The sequence below is a fragment of the Schistocerca piceifrons genome, chromosome 1 (genome assembly GCF_021461385.2).
Source record: "Schistocerca piceifrons isolate TAMUIC-IGC-003096 chromosome 1, iqSchPice1.1, whole genome shotgun sequence".
NCBI lineage: Eukaryota > Metazoa > Arthropoda > Insecta > Orthoptera > Acrididae > Schistocerca > Schistocerca piceifrons.
Genome location: NC_060138.1, coordinates 544,828,784 through 544,853,944, shown reverse-complemented (window position 1 = coordinate 544,853,944; position 25,161 = coordinate 544,828,784). Strand labels below are relative to the sequence as shown.

At 39.3% G+C, this 25,161-nt stretch overlaps 1 protein-coding gene across 4 annotated transcripts in view; it reads left to right on the top strand.

Moving 5' to 3' along the window:
- Positions 1-25,161, top strand: part of LOC124800021 (cyclin-G-associated kinase) — a 263,298-nt gene that overhangs the window by 77,106 nt on the left and 161,031 nt on the right. For 3 of the 4 annotated variants that reach the window (XR_007017105.1, XM_047262963.1, XM_047262965.1), the window contains exons 9-11: positions 831-1,128; positions 4,995-5,137; positions 21,366-21,565. Coding sequence is in view for 3 of the 4 variants with exons in the window: in XM_047262963.1 (XP_047118919.1) it covers positions 831-1,128; positions 4,995-5,137; positions 21,366-21,565 (641 nt within the window). In the remaining variant the exon portion in view is untranslated. The remainder of the gene's footprint in view (positions 1-830; positions 1,129-4,994; positions 5,138-21,365; positions 21,566-25,161) is intronic. The other variant, XM_047262964.1, reaches the window with a different exon arrangement.

Below are 25,161 nucleotides of genomic sequence, written 5' to 3'. Positions count from 1 at the left end.
GAGGTTTACCAGTGATAAGAATGAAGTGGTAGGAAGGTAGATTAAAGACATGTCAATAAAGTCATCAACACCCTCCCCTCCCCTCCCCTTCCCTCCCCTCCCCTCCCCTCCCCTGACCCCCAACAGACAGAATCCAAAAGCTTTTCAACAAAATGTGATGCTAATGTTGGTAACCATGCTTAAAAATAAGCATGTTTGGAGGGGGAGATCATAACAAAATTCTTGTTATTTAGTGTCCGGGACACATATTGTTGATGGCTAAAAATCTTAGGCAATTTCTATGAATATATGCTTTCTCATTGTATGTCCATATATATGAAGTCACAATAAGCCTACTGCTTCAAGGAAGTAAGGCATGCTTTCGTAATCATTCACTGTAGAGATATTGTAGTAAATAAAATTTTCATCCTTAGCTTCCTAAGAACCCGGGCACCTGTGTTTAAAATTTTCTTGTAGTTAAAGCCATATCAAGTTAGCTGAAACTCGAGCTCATGACTGCTGTATTAAGCCAGAGATTTAGTCAGCTACTAATGATGAATAATACTTGTGAAAGCTCAACTTAAAACTCAAGTGATACATGACTTTACACCAAGGAAATAAGCAACACTCTAAACTGGTGTTTTGATAATCAGTACAGTCTGCCTTGTTCACTATTTGTCATACAAAAGTACAGTGTACAGTGATGGTCTTCATGAAAAAAGATTTAGGTTTTCTGACTAGTTTAAATTGGTTGAATACTTATGCATACATATAAAAAAAAAAATGTTTGTTTGATGTGAAACATGACACATGGTTGTAACTGCTGTTGATTCAGGGCTGCTGTGTTTCAGCACATACAGCTGGTGCTGCCCCTGCGGCAGCCGTGTCTCCTCCGACCACTAACCATGTGACGGAGGACAAACCCCAGCGCCCACCACGCCCCCCGAGCTCCCCCATCCCGACTTCCCACGGGCCGCCACCACATAGGCCGGCCCCCCCTCCGTCAAGGCCGGTACCACCTCCTGTTGGACAAGTTGCACAACAACAGGCAGCTGGAGGTGGCCTTTTCTCCAGTTTACGGGGAGGTGCTGGTAGTTTCTTGAAAAACCTTAGGGACACATCGAGCAAAGTTATGCATACTGTGCAACAGTGAGTATGTAGAGATAAGATAGCCTGTACGACTGTGTGATGATTATATGTCACTAGTTTTTAGTTGCAGTAAGCCTAATTTTGATTTTAAGTAACGAAGGCCCATTTGAATATGTGTTACTGTCAGTTTCATATTGACTTTGTTGTTAAACATCTGTATGTATTTAATACATATACCAAAGATTATTGAAATTGATTAAAGATATTTTGCAAATGGATGGAGATCTATAATTGTCACAACTGAAAGATAATGTATCTCGCAACCTAGAAATAGCGTTTTGAAACTAATTGCATTCAATGTAAATTGTTGCAGCAGCAGAAAATAATATAGTTGTTTAGAAATTATCACATATTGCTTAATATCTGCTATTTGAATTCTCAAATTGGTCAAATTTGTATTTGTTTTCATGGAAAAGAGCTTAAATGTTTATACACAAATATTAAGCGTAACAACAAAGATGACCATGCAAACAAGTGTGTGTGTGTGTGTGTGTGTGTGTGTGTGTGTGTGTGTGTGTATTTTTTTACAACTTCTGCAGATAGCAGTATGCCATGTTGGTGTGCGAAGCACTGAATACAGGCAATTTCCTAATTCTGGTAATGTTTTCTTCCACGGCCACCATATTAAATTTGTGTCGTACTCTAGTTGTGACTGCTGTACATGATATTCAGGGCTCAAAGAAAAATGTTGACATAAAAATTACTTTGATTATAAAATTATCTTATGCCTCCAGTTAAAAGTTCAAAGCATACACATTAAAATAGAAAAAGAAGGGGATAAGCAGTGGTAGATATGAGAACATGATGAAACAAATGAGAAAAAGATCTTGGCATTAGGATCCTGCCTATCAGTAAGACATTACACATATGCATTGATTTGGTTGGGAAGGTTGTCACAGTGCCATTGTATCCTCTCCAGAGACAATCTGGCCCCTCAGTATCTTAGTTACTGATGCAGGGACAGGGCTGACATCCAAGCTGGTCCCACACGTGTTCTATCCGGGACAGATCTAGGGATTTTGCTGGCCACAGGAGTTCCTCAACTTCACACAGATAATTCATAGAGAAGAGCCGTATGTAGATGAGCAGTGTCCTGCTGAAAAATGTTACTGGATGTCTGTGAGCTACCATTGTCCCATCAGAATTCTCTCAGTCACTACTGCCGTGGCCTCAAACCATACCTGATGGCTACCCACACAGTGATGCCAGGAACTACAGTACTGTGACTTTTCAAAACATTGGAAGAATGGGACCTCTCACCAGGTCACCGCCATACTCGCCAGCAATGCTCGTTTAGGTAGAGCAGAATCACGTTTTGTTGCTGAACACAGTGTGATACCACTCATCAACAGTCCATGCTTCTTGGTCATAGCATTACTCCAGATGCTGCTGGTTGTGTTATGGCATTAACTAGTGTGTACAAGTGGGACAGTAATTCCATCATAGTCCAGCTGCTGATAGTCTAAGACTGATTGTAGATAGTGATACAGAAACTTGTAGGGAGTCCATTACTTGTTCTTTGATAGCAGGTGCAAAAGTGAAGGGCTTACAATGTGCTCAGTGCACAGTATTGCAATACTGCCTTGTGCTGATCGGACATGGTCTACTGGAACCTCAACAACAAATATGTCTGTACACACATTCCCGTGCAGTCCATCATCAGACCACTCTCACTTCTGAATATCCCACAAGTATGGGTATTGCGATGATTTGACAGACCAGCCAAATAGACCCTCAATGAGGCACATTTTAAACATGTTATGAGTACACGGCATCTCCATGTCCTCACAATAACAACTAGACATCTGATGCTGTTCACACTCCTTATATACGCTATGTATGTTAACAACACTAAACACTAATGTACTCTGATATCTATTTTACCTGTCACAGAAAATTGCAACTATAAAAACATGCATACCCACCATTAGTATGTACATGTATGAAGTTACACTGATGTCATCCATGTCCTTGCATGCTTCAAGCCAAGGCTACAGGTTGCAGTGTTGTGTTTGACCACAAACAGAAATTGTGCAGTGTCCGCAATACATTCCAACTGTCAGACATGGACAGAACAGTGCTCTGTGTGGTTCTGAGTGCTTTATGTTGGAACTTAGTGAATGTGAATGTGGGCAAATCGTTGGCACTCGTTTGATGGGTGCTTCTGTAACCGAGGTAGCCCAAGTGTTTGGTATTTCAAGAGGCACCGTATTGAAGATTTATACCACATAAAGGAAAAGTTGAAAAATGTGATCGGTAAGTCTAACACAGATGAGAATGTGTGTAAAGTGATAATGATAGGCTATCATTGAAGAGGATTGTGACGAAAAATAAGAGGATTGTGGCTGCAAAAGTTGCTGCAGAATTGAGTGTTGTAGCCTCGAACCCTGTCACTACCAGCACAAAGGGAGCTTCATAATCTGGGGACTGCAGGACAAGCCAGAATTCCTAAACCATCCATCAGTCATGCAAATGACGATAACAGGAAAACATGGTGTGAAGCCATAAAACCTGGACTTCGGAGCAATGAAAAAAAGTCAGATGGTCGGGCAACAGGCCCCCTGTTCACACAGCTTGCATCATCCAGGACTGATTTTGTGAACATGAGTATGAATTGTCACATCTCCTGTGGTCACCAGTCTCACCAGATCTCATTGTTATTCAGCCTTTGTTGTCTGCTTTGGAGAGAAGGATATGTAATCGCTATCAACCTCCATCATCATTATTGAGCTTGTCACTATTTTGCTGAAACAGTGGTATAAGATCCCCTTGAAAAACTATACAGGACCTGTATGTATTCATGCCAGAATGACTGGAAGATGTTTTGAATGCCAACATTTTTCGTTACTGTTTCCGGCATATTAAAGTGTTGCGTTTTTGGTGTATCCATATTTTGGCTACCCCCTTGTGTACAATTATAAATTTATGGACTCTTTAGTACTGTTGTGCGCCTTGCATAACTCCAATTTATTTCTCATCCTTGATTGTTTCATGTTCTGTCATACGTCTCTCTCCTGTGAGTTTTCAAAAAACCTGAGTGGCTTTTATGAATTATCATGTGTGCCTAGTTAGTTTCACTTCATTTCATGTTCCATCAAAATGATGTGGAACAAGTCATTTTATTCACATTAGACATTCACATGTAAAACATTCAATGTAAATATATGCTGAGGTACACACACACACACACACACCACCTTTTACACATTACAAAATTACAAATTCATCTACAGAATAAGAGTTGTAAAGCAGAAACATTTTCATCTTGCTTTCAAATTTAAATTTATTGCTGTCTGACGTGTTATATTATTCAGCAAGTGACCAAAAATTTTGTGGCAGCGTTGTGCACCCTATTTTGTGCTACAGACAGCCTTAATGTGAAGTAATGAATGTCATTTTTTCTTCTGGTATTGTAATTATGTATATTATTGTTTATTTTGAACTGCAGTGGATTATTTACAACACACTTCATGAAGGAGTAAATATGCTGTAAATCGGTAGCTTTAATGCCTAACTTTGTAAACAGGCCTCTGCAAGATGATTCTGGAAGACCACCACGTATTATTCTTATAGCACATTTGTAGCAATTAAAATTTTCTTTATTACTGAATGGAAATATGCAAAATATGTTGTTTACATATAAATGCATGCTATCACCTAAAAAGGAGGAACAAGATACTGACACCATGTTGAAAGGGGCATTCTCATTGTGTCGACAACATACTTATTTGACTTTCTCTCTAGTCTTTTGTGACAAGCTGCTTTACTTTGACACAAAGTGTAGTATGGCTTTACTTCCCTTTCCCAGATCTATTGAAGTATTGAAGAGTATATTTTAACCACAACAAAATTTTATTCTTTTGCAGGAGCATTGCCAGATCTGATATTGATTTTAGTTACATTACATCCCGACTGGCTGTGATGCCTTTCCCAGCAGAGGGCCTGGAATCTGCATATCGTAGTAATCATGCTGATGATGTTAAGGCGTTACTAGAAACAAGACATCCAGGTATGGAACTTGATGATGTATATTTTTAAACATAGTGTGTTATTAGTCACTAAACAATTTCCTAGGGAGACTCGCACATCAATGACCCAGAAATACGTTTTACAGTCTTGGAAGTCAAATTGGTGTGTGTGTGTGTGTGTGTGTGTGTGTGTGTGTGTGTGTGTGTGTGTGAGAGAGAGAGAGAGAGAGAGAGAGAGAGAGAGAGAGAGAGAGAGAGAGAGACAAAGGCCTTGTTGGCTGATAGCTTATTTTGTGACAGTCTTTTTGTCGCACCTATCTGCGGCTCAGTATCTATGCTATATGGTGAATAGAAACTATCCTTTTCATAATATTGTTAAATTCAGTCCTGGATTTTCCCTTGCTTGATGCATTTAAAATCATTTTAAATAATTTTTTTTTTTATCAATTGATAGATTGGGAGCTAGAAATACACAGTTTGTGTAATGTGTGTTCAGATGGATGTTCTAGTGATGGTATGTTCATTTAAGTGAGGTGTTCAAACAAGTTGGGGCAGCATAGCTAGCTGGAAGTAGTGGTGGATGTCATGCCAGATAGTGATTGCAAAGTATGACTGTGTGATACGAATGATAAAGTGCTAAGAGATTATGTACTCCGTTGAACAGCTATATGAACTCACCAGCGACAGTGGCACCCAATTCATAACCTTTGCAACATAAAAAGGATGATAATCAACAGCACAAATTTCCAGCGGAAGGGTATACACAAAGGAACCTGGGTGTCAGCAGTTGGTAAAATAGGTAGTCAGATGGATCACATAGCATTTGGCATCAAAGCAAAGAACTAAGTGATGGATGTAAAGATGGCATGGAGTGTGGGGTGCGGAAGCACCCACTTCCTAGTAAAGAGCTGGCAGTCAGTCAGAAACAATCCTAAGAAAGTAGTACGCTATCATGTTGACATGCTCAGACACTTCAGAGAAAAAGAAATTTCAGCTCCAATCCAGAATCCGCTCTGTAATTCTGTAGGAAGAGGATTCATAAAAGGACTCTGAAGAAGTATGAAAAGAAGTCAAGGATGCTATGAATGAGGTGGCAGATGCTGTTGTCAAGAATCTTTACAGATGACGCATCATGTAAAGCAGAAATTAAAGTTCAAATCCAAGTCACAAATCAATTGTACTTCAGTCTGAGTCAGCTTTTTAAATCGTGCATTCTCTCAAGGAATTTCAAACTTTGACTTATCCAACCTGTTGGGCTATATGGTTGCAAAACTTGGAGTCTCTTGAAGCAAGACTTTAATAATGTTCTCATTTTCAAACAGGGACTCTTAAGGAAGATCTGTAGTGTCACATAGATGAGATTACTAGAGAATGGAGGATCCAGCATAATTGTGAGCTGGCTGAGATCTACAGCAGACCAAACATTGTAGGCTGCTGAGAACCATGTGGCTTGCTTGGGCAGGGCATATCACTCAGATGGAGAAATACTGATGGGGCATGAAATCTATGGGTTGTACTCCTTACAGAAGACCACTAACAGACCAAAGAAATGGAATCCATGGGAACATGATGCAGATTCGCAGAGGGGGCAATTGCCGACAGAAGGCAAGAAATGGAATCCAGTGAAGCTGTGTGTGGTACTCTGGACCTGATCGTGTAAAGAAAATTAAGTAAGTAGATTCAAACAAGTGTTCGTTTCTCTTACTACCAATACAATGCACCTTCTAAACAATGTGCGGATGAGATGCGAAGGTCGTGGTTTCAAGGAGCAAACAAGCTTCTTCGATGTGGAGTTTGAAGTCGTGTTCAATTAGGTTGTTGTAAGTTGTATCCTTACAGTGCTGTATATGAGGCAGTTTGGAATAAGCAAACACGATTTGATGTGATTGATGTGGAATAGACATGGCATACTCATCCCACAAATATGATGACATGTTGCTGGTGCTTGGTGAATGCAGGCAAAATACCAGTGAAGCAGCCATGGCTAATGCTGTGAGGTAACCTGGTCAAAGAGCTCCATCAGCCATTATGTTCTTACGTGCTGAACAATTACTTTGAGAAACGAGCAATTTTAGAAGGCACAGCATTTATAAACAAAGACTGGCCAGAAGGGAGGATGTGAAAGTCTTTGTTTTAGTTGTAATACACTTCAATCTGCATGTGAGCTTATGAGAAGTTGCTGCATTCGCTAGTATCAGCCTTACGTAGCACACAGTCACAGCTTTCACCTGTATCACCTGTAACTGACATTGGAGCAACATAAGAGGTGTTTTCAATCAGAGAATTATGTTCTGCAAATTTCACTTTAGACACCTTACAAAGTGTTATGTTCTCTGATTATTCCATATTCAAAAATTATGGTGCAGCAGACCATCATAATATGCATTTCTGGGCCACAGAAAATCGTAGGTGGATACATAATGTCTATCGTCAAAGGAGGTGCTACATTAATTTGTGTCATTGAGTGATTGTAGGAGGATACAGGATGACTTACACAGAATTTGTATTTGGTGTGATGATTGGCAACTTGCTCTAAATGTAAGTTAATGCAGATGAGTAGGAAAAACAATGCTGTAATAATCAAATACAGTATTAGTGGTGTGCTGCTTGACACTGTTGTGTCAATTAAATATCTAGGTGTAAAATTGCAGAGCAATATGAAATGAAACTAGCACATAAGGATAGTAGTAACTATAGCGAATAGTCGACTTAGGTTTATTGGGAGAGGTTTTAGGAAAGTGTAGCTCATCTACAAAAGGATACCACATGTAAAGCTCTTGTGCAACCAGTTATTGAATACTACTTGAGTGTTCAGGATCCTCACTGGGTCGGCTTAAAGGAGGAAGACATTGTACCAATTCAGAGGCATGGTACTGAGTTTGTTACCGGCAAGTTAGGTCAGTGAGCTAGTGTTAAGGAAATGCTTCTTGATCTCAAGTTGGAATCCCTGGAGGGAAGAAGACATACTTTTTGTGAGACCCTACTGAGGAAATTTAGAGAACAGGAATTTACAGCTGGCTGCTGAACGAATCTACTGCTGCCAACGTAAATTGCACCTAAGGACTTGAAATATGAGATGTGTGAAACTAGATCTCGTATGGAGGCATGTATACAGTGGTTTTTTTCTAATTCCTTTTGTGAATGAAGAAGGAAAGGAAATAACTGCAAGATGTTCCATTTATCTCATGACTGCACACACAGCACAATAGATGGCGGTCTATGAGTGCCCAATTGTCCAGCAAATCAGATGCCATTTCACTTGTCTACAACAACAGTACTAAATTTAAAATAAATGCAAATAAATTTTGTACTCACCCATGTCATGTAATGAGATCCTGGAACTGCCTGCCATTGTTCTCCATGCATTTCTGACACATATTCAAGAAATTCATCAACAAATGATTTAATTCTCCTTGATAAATTGAGTTATTTGATTCTTGGATATTATCCTGTATGTCCTGTAATGTGTATGGATTTGTTGTGTGCACTGTATCCTTTAGTGCTTCCCAAACACTGAAATTGAATAGGGTTAAATCGCGGCTTTGAGCAGGCCAGATATTGTTGCGAATGGTTGTCACAGAACACATTGTGAATTGCATGCAAATAAATACTGACCACATGAGCCCATGCCAAATCGTGTTGAGAAAATGCAAAGCTTCATTTTGTTTCACTCAATTCATTACAGATTGGGTACAAAATGTTTCACACGCATCTTTCACTGTTAGCTGTGTCATTTAAAAAAATTGGGCCTATTATTCTGTCACCACTAACTGTGCGCCACACTCCAATTCCCGACCATGAAGGGGTTCCTCATGAAGGACGAGAGGTCTATCGGCGCTCCAATGTCAGCAGTTTTTGGAATTAACATACCCTTGTAAATGGAACCAAATCTTGTCTGAAAACAAATGTGGTGAAGATTACAGATGGGTCGTTCGTGAACTAACGTGTCCAAAGGAATGGTTCACCAAGATGAATGGAACGAGCAAGGAACAAATTCTAAGGAGCGGTCTTTCATAGTTCACTTTGGTCATGGCTTTCCACGTATAGTTCCTGGGAACGGGAAATGGTCTATCTTGTTCCCGAACGGCACGTCAGCCGGTCTCGTTCCAGCCTCGGTCCCGTTCCTATCTGTTTTGTACTTGGTCTCGCTTGGCCGAACTCGTCCTTCTTCGTGTGGCCACTCGTTACGATTCCACTGCCGACTGCTCATAGTTAGTTCAGTATAGAGTTGTTGTTCTTGTTCGCTTCGCATGCCCATTCTGGATCTGTTTCAAACCTTTTTTGAACTCTGAACTTCTGGTTCTTTTCGTATTCTATTCAGCATCCATGACCAGTAATTAAAATGTATTTTTTAATTACATCAATTACATAAAAAATTATGTGGTATGTAATACTTCACTATTTCGATAAACAGCAGAAGAAATACTTGTAAAAAGGCAAGATTTTTTGTTACTACACATGCAAAGGATGTCAGCACGGCACACACGAGTGCCCATTTTCCGTCTTTTTTTTATATCCAAGCTAAAAGAGCATGTTCATTGTTATGGAAGGCAGACTGACTTACAACCGAATGAAGCCCACGCTTCGTAATTGAGTGTATGGTGTCACATTTTGTAAAGAGAATATGATGATTCCCACAATATTATTTCAGTGGTACACGGTGGCGCACGAGAAATCGGCCCCAAGTGCTATACTGCTCATTGTCGCTTACTAATCGTCATCTATTGTTTCAAAGTTGTTTGCATTAGCTTATTTGTTATTTCTTCACTGCCTAATTATTACATGTTTATCTATTGTGCTTGTAATGGTCAACAGATCGTGCATAATTGGCAAGCAGTCTGTACTTGGGGCCGGCTTTTCGTTTGCCACCTTTTATTATTTCGCTGCGATCAGCCACATAATGCTGCAGTTGGCTAAATGAGATGTTTTGCAGAATCACGAAAATTGCAAGTGTTCTGAATAAAAACTCTGCACTCTAGGGGGGAGGCAAGTGCCCCTCTTGGTGCCTTCCACCTTCACTCACCTATGCTATTAATTTTCAATTTTTCATAAGAACCATATACTAAGCACAATGAACGGTGAACGAGTAAAAATGAACAGTTCCCAAAAAAGAACGATCACCAGTTAACTAGTTCCCAAGGATGAATGACTTTGCCTATCTCTAGACAAGATCCAGTTCACTGTCAGTTACTTGTTTCAGAACCCATTCCTGAAATGTAACTCTGCTCCCAGGATCACCAGGTTTAAGTTCTTGCACTACTCTTACTTTAAAGGATCTTAGTCCAAGTAACATAGCAGCTCTGGAACTCTTCACAATACACAGTGTGGTGGCTGAAGACTACATATTTAGATGAGGATTTAAATGTGGAATCGTCAGAGAAATCAGCGCTCCACAATACTTCCCAGGTAGTCTGACAGTTGAAATGTCTCAAACGTTTATCGTCAGCAGTCTAGGTGCTCACCATTTTTTTTTTTTCACTGAAAGCACAATCCCAGAAGACTTCAAACAATGCATCAAGGAATATTTTCACTCCATGACACCAGCAACTTCACATCTCATGCACAGGGGATGTGGAAGGTGCGTTTGGTTGAGCATTCAAGAAAATGGTAAAACTCACCTAAAGAAACGTTCTGCCATCAGAACACCCATCTGACCAAAACCAGTATTTTATAACAGGTTGCACCCATCCCTAAAACTATAACTATTTCTAGCTCCCTAACTAAAATCGATAGAAAGAAAAACACTGAGAATTTTGCCAGACATTCAACCAATTTCCATTACTGTAGTCTCTCATATATTAGTTTCATGAAATCAAAATTTAGTCATATCTGACATAAAAATGAAATACACAGCTTTCAAACATACTTGTTGTTGTTGTTGTTGTTGTTGTGGTCCTCAGTCCAGAGACTGATTTGATGCAGCTCTCCATGCTACTCTATCCTGTGCAAGCTTCTTCATTTCCCAGTACCTGCTGCAACCTACGTCCTTCTGAATCTGTTTAGTGTATTCATCTTTTGGTCTCCCTCTACTATTCTTACCCTCCACGCTGCCCTCCAATACTAAATTGGTGATCCCTTGATGCCTCAGAATATGCCCTACCAACCGATCCCTTCTTCTAGTCAAGTTGTGCCACAAATTTCTCTTCTCCCCTATTCTATTCAATACCTCCTCATTAGTTATGTGATCTACCCATCTAATCTTCAGCATTCTTCTGTAGCACCACATTTTGAAAGCTTCTATTCTCTTCTTCTCTAAACTATTTATCGTCCATATTTCACTTCCACACATGGCTACACTCCACACAAATACTTTCAGAAACGACTTCCTGACACTTAAATCTAAACTTGATGTTAACAAATTTCTCTTCTTCAGAAACGCTTTCGTAGCCATTGCCAGTCTACATTTTATATCCTCTCTACTGCGACCATCAACAGTTATTTTGCTCCCCAAATAGCAAAACTCGGTTACTACTTTAAGCGTCTCATTTTCTAATCTAATTCCCGCACCATCACCTGATTTAATTCGACCACATTCCATTGCCCACTTTTTGCTTTTGTTGTTGCTCATCTTATATCCTCCTTTTAAGACACCGTCCATTCCGGTCAGCTGCTCTTCCAAGTCCTTTGCTGTCTCTGACAGAATTACAATGTCAATGGCGAACCTCAAAGTTTTTATTTCTTCTCCATGGGTTTTAATTCCTACTTTGAATTTTTCTTTTGTTTCCTTTACTGCTTGCTCAATATACAGATTGAATAGCATCGGGGAGAGGCTACAACCCGATCTCACTCTCTTCCCAACCACTGCTTCCCCTTCATGCCACTTGACTCTCATAACTGCCATCTGGTTTCTGTACAAATTGTAAATAGCCTTTCACTCCATGTATTTTACCCCTGCCACCTTCAGAATTTGAAAAAGAGTATTCCAGTCAACATTGTCAAATGCTTTCTCTAAGTCTACATATGCTAGAAATGTAGGTTTGTCTTTCCTTAATCTAGTTTCTAAGATAAGTCGTAGGGTCAGTATTGCCTCACGTGTTCGAACATTTCTACAGAATCCAAACTGATCTTCCCCAAGGTCGACTTCTACCAGTTTTTCCATTCGTCTCTAAAGAATTCGTGTTAGTATTTTGCAGCCGTGGCTTTATTAAACTGATAGTTCAGTAATTTTCACATCTATGAGCACCTGCTTTCTTTAGGATTGGAATTATTATGTTCTTCTTGAAGTCTGAGGGTATTTTGCCTTTCTCATACATCTTGCCCATTAGATGGTAGAGTTTTGTTAGGCCTGGCTCTCCCAAGGCTGTCAGTAGTTCTGATGGAATGTTGTCTACTCCCGGGGCCTTGTTTCAACTCAGGTCTTTCAGTGCTGTGTCACTCTCTTCCCGCAGTATCATATCTCCTATTTCATCTTCATCTACGATCTTTTCCATTTCTTCTTCCATTTTTATAATACTGTCCTCAAGAACATCGCCCTTGTATATAGACCCTCTATATACTCCTTCCACCTTTCTGCTTTCCCTTCTTTGCTTAAAACTGGGTTTCCATCTGAGTTCTTGATATTCATGCAAGAGGTTCTCTTTTCTCCAAAGGTCTCTTTAATTTTTCTGTAGGCAGTATCTATCTTACCCCTAGTGATATGCGCCTCTACATCCTTACATTTGTCCTCTAGCCATCCCTGCTTAGCCAATGCTCTCCCTGAAACTATGTACAACCTCTGGTTCTTTCAGTTTACCCAGGTCCTATCTCCTTAAATTCCCACCTTTTTGCAGGTTCTTCAGTTTTAATTTACAGTTCAGTGGTCAGAGTCTACATCTGCCCCTGGAAATGTCTTACAGTTTAAAACCTGGTTCCTAAATCTCTGTCTTACCATTATATAATCTATCTGAAACCTTCTAGTATCTCCAGGGTTCTTCCATGTACACAACCTTCTTCCATGATTCTTGAACCAAGTGTTAGCTATGATTAAGTTATGCTCTGTGCAAAATTCGACCATGCCGTTTCCTCTTTCATTCGTAACCCCCATTTCATATTCACCTACTACGTTTCATTCTCTTCCTTTTCCTACTGTCGAGTTCCAGTCACCCATGACTATTAAATTTTCGTCTCCCTTCACTATCTGAATAATTTCTTTTATCTCATCATACATTTCATCAATCTCTTTGTCATCTGCGGAGCTAGTTGGCTTATAAACTTGTACTATTGTGGTAGGCGTGGGCTTCATATCTATCTTGGTCACAATAATGTGTTCACTATGCTGTTTGTTGTAGCTTACCCGCATTCCTATTTTCCTATTCATTATTAAAACTACTCCTGCATTACCCCTATTTGATTTTGTATTTATAACCCTGTATTCACCTGACCAGAAGTCTTGTTCCTCCTGCCACCAAACTTCGCTAATTCACTCTATATCTAACTTTAACCTACCATTTCCCTTTTTAAATTTTCTAACCCACCTTCCCAATCAAGGGATCAGACATTGCACACTCTGACCCGTAGAACGCCAGTTTTCTTTCTCCTGATAGTAATGTCCTCCTGGAGTAGTCACTGCCCGGAGATCCTAATGGGTGACTATTTTACCTCCAGAATATTTTACCCAAGAGGACACCATCATCATTTAACCATACAGTAAAGCTGCATGCTCTCGGGAAAAATTACGTTCACAGTACCAGCACAGCAAGGCTATTTTGGTTAGTGTTACAAGGCCAGATCAGTCAATGACCAGACTGTTGCCCCTGCAACTACTGAAAATTGTGCTGCCCCTCTTCAGGAACCACACGTTTGTCTGGCCTCTCAACAGATACCCCTCCGTTGTGGTTGCACCTACAGTACAGCTATCTGTATTGCTGAGGCACGCAAGCCTCCCCACCAGCCGCAAGGTCCATGGTTCGTAGTTTCCAAAATATATGCAAATTCCAAACTATACTAGGTCCAAACAGTGGTTCTTTAGCACATTCTAGTAGGAACTGAGATTAGTGATGTATTTAACTAAATATGTCCAGCCGAGTTAGTATTTCCCTTTGACAGTGAGTAATGTCTTATGATTGGATCAGTAAGAACTGAGATACCCACAGTCTTTAAAATATCATGAATTAGAATCGAACACTGGTGCTTGTGTTGCTTTCTTGCATCTAGAAATCTTCCAGCAGCTGGGCCTCATGTCCATGGCAATTTCATTTATCTCATAATTGATAACTGTAGCTTCTGCAATACACTAAGCAGTCACACATGTAGGCCACAGACTTCACTCTATTGTAAATTGTGAATCAGAATATTCTTACTCTTCAGAGATTTTGATTGGAAAAATAAAATTTCCTGCTTTTGCTACAGCAGGGCTTTTAAGATGTCACAAGGTCCGATCTTGTGATCAGTAGCACTTGATACCCACGCCAATGGTGCCAGCTACATAGTGAATTCAAACAGTTGTTTGTGAATTTTAAAGTGACTGGGAACACCATAAGTAATAATGACCATCTTTTCTGCCTGTGCCTGAAACTCTTGTACTTACTGTAACGGAATCACAAGTGAGTTCTCAGAAAAATTAGAGTGCAGCACAAAACACTGTTGTTCAGCCTGTTTGTATCTGTTCTCATTTGCCATACGTTGTTCCAGTGTCTTCAGATGTTTGGTGTGCTATTGCTTTCACTATCCATTTTTCCAAGTTTGCCAATGAAGGTATCAGTGGCAACAGTTTTCTTAATTGTCCTTGTCATTTTATCTCACCTACGGCACAAACGCACAAGTCACTGAAGTGGTATCAAATCAAAAGACTTGTATCAGGCAGCCAAACATCCCAGCCAGTAATGCCATATGTTTATTTCCATTTGTCAGTGGGTTTAATCTCCTCTCAAGTTTCTTACGTGACTGCTTGTGTCTGTTAGTAGGGTCCACCTTCCCGTCCTTCCCTTCCCAGGGTTGTCACCCGAACTCCTAAAACATACAAGTCTCTTGCTCTACATCACATACTACTAGCAATTCCACTTATTCAACCGTGTATAGTGTTTCACAGCTGCTAGTAAGTTACCAGACAGAGTTCAAAATTTGCACAATATGCGCACAAAACGGACATCTCTCATTCGGAGTGTAACAATACCCTAATGTTATAGTGTATAAAACAATTATCTTGAATTGTAGAATGTTAAAAGTTTCTTCTTATGTATGGTGATAGTTTACTGCAGCTCATTTATCTTCATATGTTCACCACTTTCTATGATGATAGTCTCCCCTTTTTGACACACTGGTGAGAGCATTCCTATTTATCTTCCAAATAAAATGACTGCAATTTCAACATTTGTTTTGTTCACAGAATTACCATAGTAAGGGTCTGATTTTCCAAACACGCCTTTCACAGTCCTCACATTCCTTACTTAGTCACCTGTGTATTTTGATGGAGGATGAATGTAGCATAGAATATTATTCTTTGAGAGCAACTGTGGAGTTGCTGTTAGAAGTTGTATCTTTTTGTTACAGGATGTACATGATTGAGTGCCTGAATTGATAAATATTCTTGACACGTTGCACAAGCTTCTTGTGGTTCATTTTTTTCTGAAGTCGGAATTTCTGCTTTAAGAGTATGGTCAGCTTTGTTTTGGTATAATCAACCAAAGCTTCAGTAAATTATCTGTTTTTTGTCAATACATACACCTTAACTGTGGTTTCTTAACAGCCATAACACCAACCTTTGTAGCTTACTGATACTACTACTCATCCACTCACTATCACTGGTGATATTCAGTCAAAGCATTTAGAACAGAAAATGTCATCACTGGGAACAACTGTAATTTCAAACAGTCCTGGAATGTGCACTCATATCCCCAATATGAAGTACTGTAAGTCCTTTCTTTTTTTAATTAAAAATAAAGGAGGGGGGGGGAAGGAAAACGGTAAACAAGTAGGAATACATTTCAGACACAATCCGTCCCACAAAAAAACCCTAAAACTCAGTTAATAAGGGAACAATTTAGTGAGCTACTGTTTGTTTGGCTCTTGACAAATTAATTGTCAGTTCATATGTCTTCACTTTCAGTTGCTACCATACACACAGAATTATCTGGATGGTTCAGAATATGCTAGAACATATCTTTTTTATTGTGTCACATTTACCCAAGAGTTAATTAAAAAGAAATTACGAGAAATTCCAGATACAGTGTGACATGTTCCATTTTCGGAACATGTAGATCCTCGGACATACAGAACCTGTAAATATCTAATAATTTTGAGACTGGTCCGTTTGAGACAACAAAATTGTAACATAATTGCAATAAAAAAAATTGATCATGGAAGTTAAAACATGAACATTGTCTATAAAACCTGTTTAACTGAAAAGTTAAATAACCAAAATTTTTGAGATTGGCATTTTTAGATTAAAAATCATTTTTGAATTTGAATTTTAAAACATAGGCAGTGACAGAAAAGCACCTGAAAATAAACTTCTAAACTGAGGAAATAATTTTAATCAAAAAAAATGATTCTGTTACTATAGCTAATCCGTCTTGAACTGACTGCTATTTAATTAAAAAGAATTACGCCAGACACATTTCACTTTTATTTATAAAGCATCTTCCATGGTTATTCTACAAATTGGATACATACATTTGTACGCTTTTGGCTCTTCTTCTTCTTCTTCTTCTTCTTCTTCTTCAGTAGCACTGCAGCCCTTGGTGAGCCTTGGCTTCTTGAATGATCTTCCTCCACACTTCTTGGTTATTTGCTGCTCTTTTCCTCCCACAGACTCCCATACTGGTGAGATCCATTATTACGTCATCAATCAATCTTTGTCTAGGTCTCCCCTTTCGCCTACCTGAATGGATCACACCTTTCATCATTTTCTTTCGAATTCTATCCTCTGCCATTCTCTCAAAGTGTCCTAGCCACTGTATTCACTGTGATTTCACAAATTTACTATGTCCCTACCTTGTATTAGCATTGTAGTGTATTCTCCAGCCTTCTTCCTCCCTATTGACCCATAGATTTTGCGTAGTATTTTCTGCTCAATGGTTCTTAGTGCATTTTTATCATATTTTGTCAACATCCATACCTCTGACCCATATGTGATAACTGGGTGGGCTAGGGAGTTATATATTAGCAGTTCTGTTTTTCTTGGAAGAAGGCTATTTCTGAAAAGTTGCATATTTGCAAAACAAGCTCTGTTTCCTGCTTATATTTTTTCCCTTATAGTCTTTCCAATACTGTTCTCATTTGTTATTAGGGTTCCCAAGTAGTTAAGAGGACACTTCTTTGAAGCATTTCCCATTGATGTTTAGGTTTTTAGGGGTTCTTCTGACCTGATTGTGACGTTACCATATATTTTGTTTTGTTTTCATGTACTATGAGGCCAATTTTTAAGGCTTCTGTTTCCATTGCCTGGCATGTTTCTTGGCGTGTATTGATATTTCTTTCTACTATAGCAACGTCATCACCGTATGCACATATCTGGCTAGTTTTTGTAAATATGGTGCCTCTTTTGTTGATTTTATTTACTACACTATGCAGGGCTATATTGAATATGACAGTGGACAGACTACCACCTTGCTTCACACCTTTATTAAAGTCAAAGCTTTCACTTGTTCTGCTAAGGACCTTTACTTTTGCTCTTGTCTGTGTCATTGTCATCCTGATTAGTCTTATTAGTTTTGCACATATACCAACTTCTTCCAGTACTCTGTATAGTTCTCACCAATTTATGCTGTCACAGACGTGTTTGAAGTCAATGAATAGGAAATGTAGATCTATATCACATTCATAGAACTTTTCCATCATTTGTCTTATCACAAATTTCTGATCAGTTGTTCCTCTGTCTGGTCGAAAGTCACACTGATATTCCCCTAGTATGCCTTCTGCACACTTTTGTATCCTTTCGTTTAATATACTTGTGAAGATCTTATAAGCTGTGCTTAGGAGTGTATGCTGTTCTGTCCCCTTTCTTATAAATGGTGATTATTATTATTCCAGTTTTCCAATTACCTGGCATAGTTTCTGTTTCCCCTATATCTGATATTTATGTGTACAGTTCCTTTATTACAGCCTCACCGCCAGTTTTTATTAATTCAGGAATTATGCTGTCTTCCCCAGGGGCTCGTTTGTTTTTTGACCTGTGCACTGCATGGGAGACCCTTGTAGTGTTGGGTTTCTTGCCTTGTTGGTATCATTATCTACTTCCAGCTCTGCTCTTTCCTCCTGTGCAGCTGTCTCTTCATTTTCGAGGCTGGTGCTTAATGTATCTTTGAAATACTCTGCCCGTCTTCCCACTGTCTGCTCTTTTCCTCCCTTATCATTTTCCCATCATTGCTGAAACAGGCCATTGTTTTTGGCTGGGATCTATTCATTTTGCCTACAGCATGATAGAACTTTCCTATTTCACTCTGTTCCTTTAACTCTTCTAGTTCTTGAAATTTCTTCTTAGTCCACTCTCTTTTCTTTCTATTGCACAGTCTGTTAGCTCTTCTCCTTAATTCTCTATATTGTTCCACATTATTTCTGGTTTCTCTCTGTAGCACTTTTGTTCTAGCCCCGTTCTTTTCCTCTATTGCTGACCTGCAATCTTCATCAAATCTTTCCTGAGATCTTCTATTCCTTTTTATGCCTATTATTTCCTCTGCAGCATCTTAATGGCTTTTTCAATCCTGTTCCACCTTTCGTCTACTCCTACTGCGGTCTCTTCATTGCTCAACTTTCTGCTTAGTGTTACTTGGTATTTTTTTACTTCTTCATGGATTTTCAGTTTGTCTGTATTCCATTTCATCATCTTTCCTATTCCATTGCCATTTGTTAGTGACAGTTTCACTCTCAAGACACTGGTTTTACCACAAAGTGGTCAGAGTCTTAACTGATTTGGAGTAGTGTGCAATCACCAAATTATGGTCAATCTGATTGACTACTCCATTGACTGCAGACTTTCAAGTACCCAGATGGATCCTTTTGTGTGGGAAGCAGGTACTTTTAATAATCATATTATTCCTTGCTGAGAATTGGCATATTAAGTCTCCATTCTTGTTGTTTTTTTCATGTCATGAATATCTTCCAGAAAGGTTAAAAACAGCATTCTGCTTATAATGTTGGTGTGCAAGTTACTTGCAGTGTTTCTTTACATACTCTGCTCCTTCCCTCCTTGCTAGCAGCGGTCGGTGTCGAAAGACTTCATTTTACATTTGCTCTTGGCAGTTTTTGCCATTCTGCAGTATTTCTTGTGCTGCATCATTCACATTTCACCTTCTGAAACTGTTTCTCATTCCACACTGCAGGTTTGTTCGTGTTGTGATTGTTGCCAACCTGTGAAACTACTAATGCAGCACAACAAATACCGCAGAATGGCAAAAACTGCCAAGTGTGAATGTGAAACAGTCTTTTGATGCCAACCCCTGCTAGCAAGGAGGAAAGGAGCAGAATATGTAAAGAAGCACCATAAGTAACTTTCACACCAACATTATTAACAAAATGCTGTTTTTAACCTAAAACAACAAAAAGTGTACAAACATATGTATCCAATTTGCAGAATAACCATGGAAGATGCTTTATAAATAAAAGTGAAATGCATCTGGTGTAATTCTGTTTAATTAAATTGCAGTCAGCTAAGGACGGACAACCTATAGTAACAGATTTTAACAGCTGCTGCAGAAGATGGCCACACAAACAAACATATTAAAAAAAATGTTACCTGCCAAATAAAATAAAATCAACAAAATATTGTGAATCATTACATATACAGATTATTTTGATGTTTTACCAAAAACTGCAAGTGAAAAATACTGTCTGAGGTCTCATCTTTGTCTATCTCAATTCAAGCTAGGAACATTGCTTTTCTCTTTCACATCTAGCAAAAAATAATCAAATAGAAATGGATTTCTTACATAGATGTCAGTTTTAACATTTGGTTAATTCAGTAACATTTGGGACTGTAAAGGTAAGATCTTGCCTGAATTATGAAGCTCATTAGAAAACAGTACTTTAAAAAGCATAATTTCTTTTACAGTGAACCTCATGTTTGCAATTGCATGGCTGGCCATTACTTGTCTTGAGGAGCATAGAATCCAGAATGGGAGTGGCTTGGTGAAGGCAAGGGGATAATGATGAAGGGGGAGGTCTTGGCAAGAGTAGGCAATTAATCATAGTACGTTGGTAAGCACTGTGCCCTGCAGATGATAGGAGGACAAATTGGAAATAGTGGAATGAATAGTGCAATTGCAAACTAAGATGTAAGTAGAAGAGAAGGTTGGAGGGAAAAACGAAAATACAGAGAAGGAGAGAGATGAAAACAGAAAAGTGAATAGATCATCAAGAAAAAAAGAGGCAGTTGAATTAATTAGGAGTACTACCAGTGTACTCCTGCATCCTGCCACTCTTCCGGATGTACCTCCATGAACAAACACTCCCCCATATATGCACTGCTTATTGCTCTTCTCATTTCCCTTTTTCTCAATCCATCTTCACCTCACACTTTGTCCTCCTTTCATCTGTGTACCAAAGATAGCACAGGACTTACCATTACACTACATGCAATCTTGTTCTCTCTCTAATGCCTCCCTCATCATCTTTATCTTCTCTTGTTCTCACATCGAGTGGATCCATCGTGTCTTGGAGTCTGAATGACCTGTGATTCTTTCCTAAACCCATCGCTGTTTCCTTCTTGATGAAGGAACTAAGTGTTCTGAAATACACTAATAGATTTGTTCTTCCTTTTATTTTGCCCCTGTCAGTGGTACTGGCATTTTGGCTCCTGAATATCTCCCTGTAATTTTGCACTCCGCTGCTTTTTGCCATCTAGATTATGAGGCAGTTGACATACATTATACATTATCACTTCAGAGTATATCAGTTCACTCACCATGTCTGTGATTTATTCTTTCATTTGATAAGGCATCATACTGTCATGTGATTCGTATTTCAGTTGAAGCTGTGCTACGTATTTGGATTTTGTAATTCTGATAATTTCTCTAAGAGTGTTGTATTACGGTCAGACTGTAAGTTGCTTCTAGATAGATGTAGCTGTGTCCAGAGTGGTAACACCAAAAACATAAATATGTATATTACTTTGGTTGTAAATTTCACATTTGGAGGTTGTCTTGTTAAACAAGTTTTTGTGGGCAACACTGCTCAGAATCCTTTGTTAAATTCAGAATTTAGTGTAAGCTGTAAGAGACTTGTGTAAATTATATTACAAATGTTTCAAAGAAAAGAATGTAACAAAGTACTGTACTGTGGTAAGTAGTAAACTCTAGACTTATTAAATGTAGAAGTATGGGAGTTGTTATGTGCATTTCTTATAATTTACAACAGGTGGACGTTACGCTATTTACAATGTGTCTGGGCGCTCGTATGCAGCGACCAAGTTGGGTGCTGGAAGAGTTGTTGATTGCGGCTGGCCTTCACATGGTGCTAGACGAGCACCACCTCTTCATGCGCTTTATACTCTTTGTAATGATATGTATGCATTCCTGCAGAAGGATCCAAAGAATGTGTGCATTGTACACTGCACTGTGAGTAAATGATTTTTGATGATGCAATTGTGGTTTTTTTTCCTAGTATATGTTAACTTGAAACACGAGCTGCATCATATCTTTAGATTTATAATATTTGCCTCACAATGTTGAATTATTTGGTTCTATTCTTGAATAAAATGGCACAATGGGCCATTTAAGTTATTCAGGGTATTATTCAATGGAAGTTGTAGCAAAAACTATAATAATGATAGCACCTTTACTTGTTGTAGCTACTGGAAAATGGCCAAACTTATAACTATCAGGGTGAGTAAAATGAAAATGTTTCTAATTGTAATAACGAACAAAAAACTTGCATGTCATTTTTTGACATAGTTTCTGTGATGTTGAACGCACACGATCCACCGACCTGGAAGTGAATAGATACCACGATGAAAGAATTCTTTTGGTCGGGGTGTTTAGCCAGTCATGCACTGCAGTTTCATCCTTTTCGTCACTTCTGAAATGCCTGCCTCCCAAGGCTTCTTTTGAGTGCACCGAACAGATGAGTCACTAGGAATGAGGTCTGGTGAGTGAGGAGGATGTACCAGACATTCAAATTTCTTTTCTGAATAATCTCAACTGTCTTACAGGCTGTATGCGGTCAGGCACTGTCATGCTGCAGCCATACCCCTCAAGTCACAAGTTCTCATCATCTACTCCTGATTGCAGGGCAAAGTTGATTTTTCAGCATGTCTGAATAGAAATTACTGGTTACCATTACCCCCCCCCCCCCCCCAAAAATCCATGAAATGCATCCCAGAAGAGAATGAGCATGAATTTTCCATCAGGTGGTGGAGTGCAGAATTTTTTTGGTTTTGGTGATGAGCTGTGGTACCATGCCTTGCTTGACCTTTTTGTTTCTGGTTAATGGTAGTGGACCCAAGTCTCATCGCCTGTAGCAATTTTTCCCCAGAAATTCACAACCGTCGATGTGGAAATGGTGCAAAAGCTCTTCACAGGCATTGATGCGATGGTCTTTAAATTTTGCAGTCAACTGACGTGACACCCATCTTGCAGACACCTTATTGGAGACAGTACATCATGAACAATATTCTGTGCTGAACCAATATTAATCTTCAAACTTGTGACTATTTCATTCAGAGTTTTGTGTCTGTTCTCCTTCACAAGCTCCTCTGCTGACACAATATTCTCTTCGATCACTATGTGGTGTGCCTGCCCTGGTCTCAAGGCACCCTCAACAGAAGTTACATCACTTTTAAACGCCCTACACGACTCGTACACTTGCTGCAATAACAAACATGAATCGCTATACTGTGCTGTCATTCTTCAATGAATTTCAGTTGGTTTGACACCTTCACTACACAAAAAAATACATCACAGGTCGTTGCTCAATCGTGGAGCATGTTCACAGCCGGGCAGCCATCTCGTTGTGTAAGCTGTTGCCTTTTCCTGTATTGTAGCATCACTCTGCACCTGTCAATCGCTTTCAGAACCTCAAGGGACACTACCGTCACCTAACACCTCCATCACACAACTTTTTAAAATTTTATGGAACTTTTAAAGTTTTCATCAGAATCACCCTTGTAGATGCAATGCAACGCCAGATATGTTTAAGTATGATTGTAAATTCTCATAGTCAGATATATTAATAAAACTAAAATTAAAGTTACTTGCAAGGCATAAGCCTCTGACTGAATTCCTGTGTACATAGCTTATCTTTCTGTAGGTGACAGTGTAGGATAAACTATTGAGATTGAAAAAACTTTGCTTTGTATCTGTAATTTTTGCATTCAGAAGTCATTTCTAGCGTTGTGCTGGGTGGCAAGAGCTACTGCTCATCATTAGAATCCATACCACTTTAACTTAATTTCAATATATTCATTTTAACTGATCACAACTGCAGCGTGGTTCATTCTTTTTGTTTATTCAAACATTATGATCACCTGGTTGACAGTATGTCAGTCCCTGTCTGGAATGCAATACAACAGTGATTCTGTTTGGTATGGATTTGTCCGTGGGAGGCTTACAGAGGTATGTGGCACCAGGTGTTGACACCCAAGTCAATTCCTGTAAATTGCGGACTGGTTGTTTCTGTGGGTGGAGCTAACGCCTGATGGCATCTCACAATCAGATATGTTCCATCATGTTCAGATCAGGTGAAATAGATGGCCAAGACACCATTGTGAATTCACTACGATACTTCTCAAACCACTGTTGCATGATTCTGTCCTTCTAAGAGGCCAGTTCTCCTGATGGAATATACAGTTGCTGTCGGGAAAGACACAAAGTGAGAAGGGATGTAGGTGGTCTACAATAATAATCATGTAGACCACAACTGTCAAGGTGTCTCTGATTACTGACACAGATGCAGTGGGAGCCCAGAGGAATGGTCCCCATAGCATAATTGTGTGCTCTCCTCCACTGTCCACCCCGAATTTGTTGTACCGTGCAGGTTTGAAGCAAGTGTTCTCCTGTGTGATTGTGTATCCAAGCACCACCATTGACCTGTTGTAGCAAGAAATGTGATTCATCTAACTGGGCAATACATTTTCATTGATCCACAGTTCAATCTCAGTGATTCTCTTCCTCCTGCAACCATAATTTATGATGTCATTGGGTCAATATGGGAACACATACAGGTCATCTGCGACAACAACGTACTCTTAACAGTGTGCTCCAAAACACTTGTGCTTGGACAAGAATTGTACTCTGTTGTTGGGTCTGCCACATCTCTCTACTTATCCAGCTTTACAGATCAGGTGAACTGCTGACTTTCACATTCTGTGACGAGACGTGGGCATTAAACACCATTTTGCCCATTCATGTCTTACCATCCTTCGACCCCTTTCCATAAATGTAAGGCAGTAGTACCGAAATGACTAGCCAGCTTTGCTGTTTTCAGGTACCAGGCCATAACTACCGCACCTTTCTCAAAATTTCTTATGTCAGTCAATTTCCTCATTTGTGGTTCATATAGTTCCCATTCATCTCTACTCTGCTTCTATATTTTACTTATACATCATGTACCCACAGTGCCACCAGACAACATTCAGTGTCATGGTGGGCAGTGGTCAATAATGTTTGGGCTCATCACTATATTTAGTGCTTAATAATAGTATCAGATTGTAATTCTAGATGATGGGTTTTCTGGTTACTTTCAAAATTCATTTTGATCTAAAATGTAATCCCACAAATTTCATTGTACTCTTAAAGTAACTTTTAGCTGTGGTTTTATAGAGGTGACAGATGTCAGTCTGAGATGAAATAAAATTGATAAAAATTGTGTATTAGGATTATCGCAGCCTGTGACTCTTCACTGTAAACAAAGACAATCAATGAAGCTAACTAAAAACATGTGGCAGGACCTCAGGGGGAAAGAGGGGGGGGGGGGGGGAGGGGGTGCAGAACAAATGGCAAAGACAGGTGCCTTTAAGAAATGTGCGATGGAATGGACTTTGTGAGGGGGCAGAAATAAATGAAAAGCATACAACATCCAAATATATTACCCGTAGATGGAACATTGTGCAGTGATAAGGTGTTAAATGTTGAGAGTTTATTTTTTGACTTAAAAACATTACAGTAGCATGAGTGTTCAGCATATTACCCCTATGTAGCATATTACCCCTATGTAA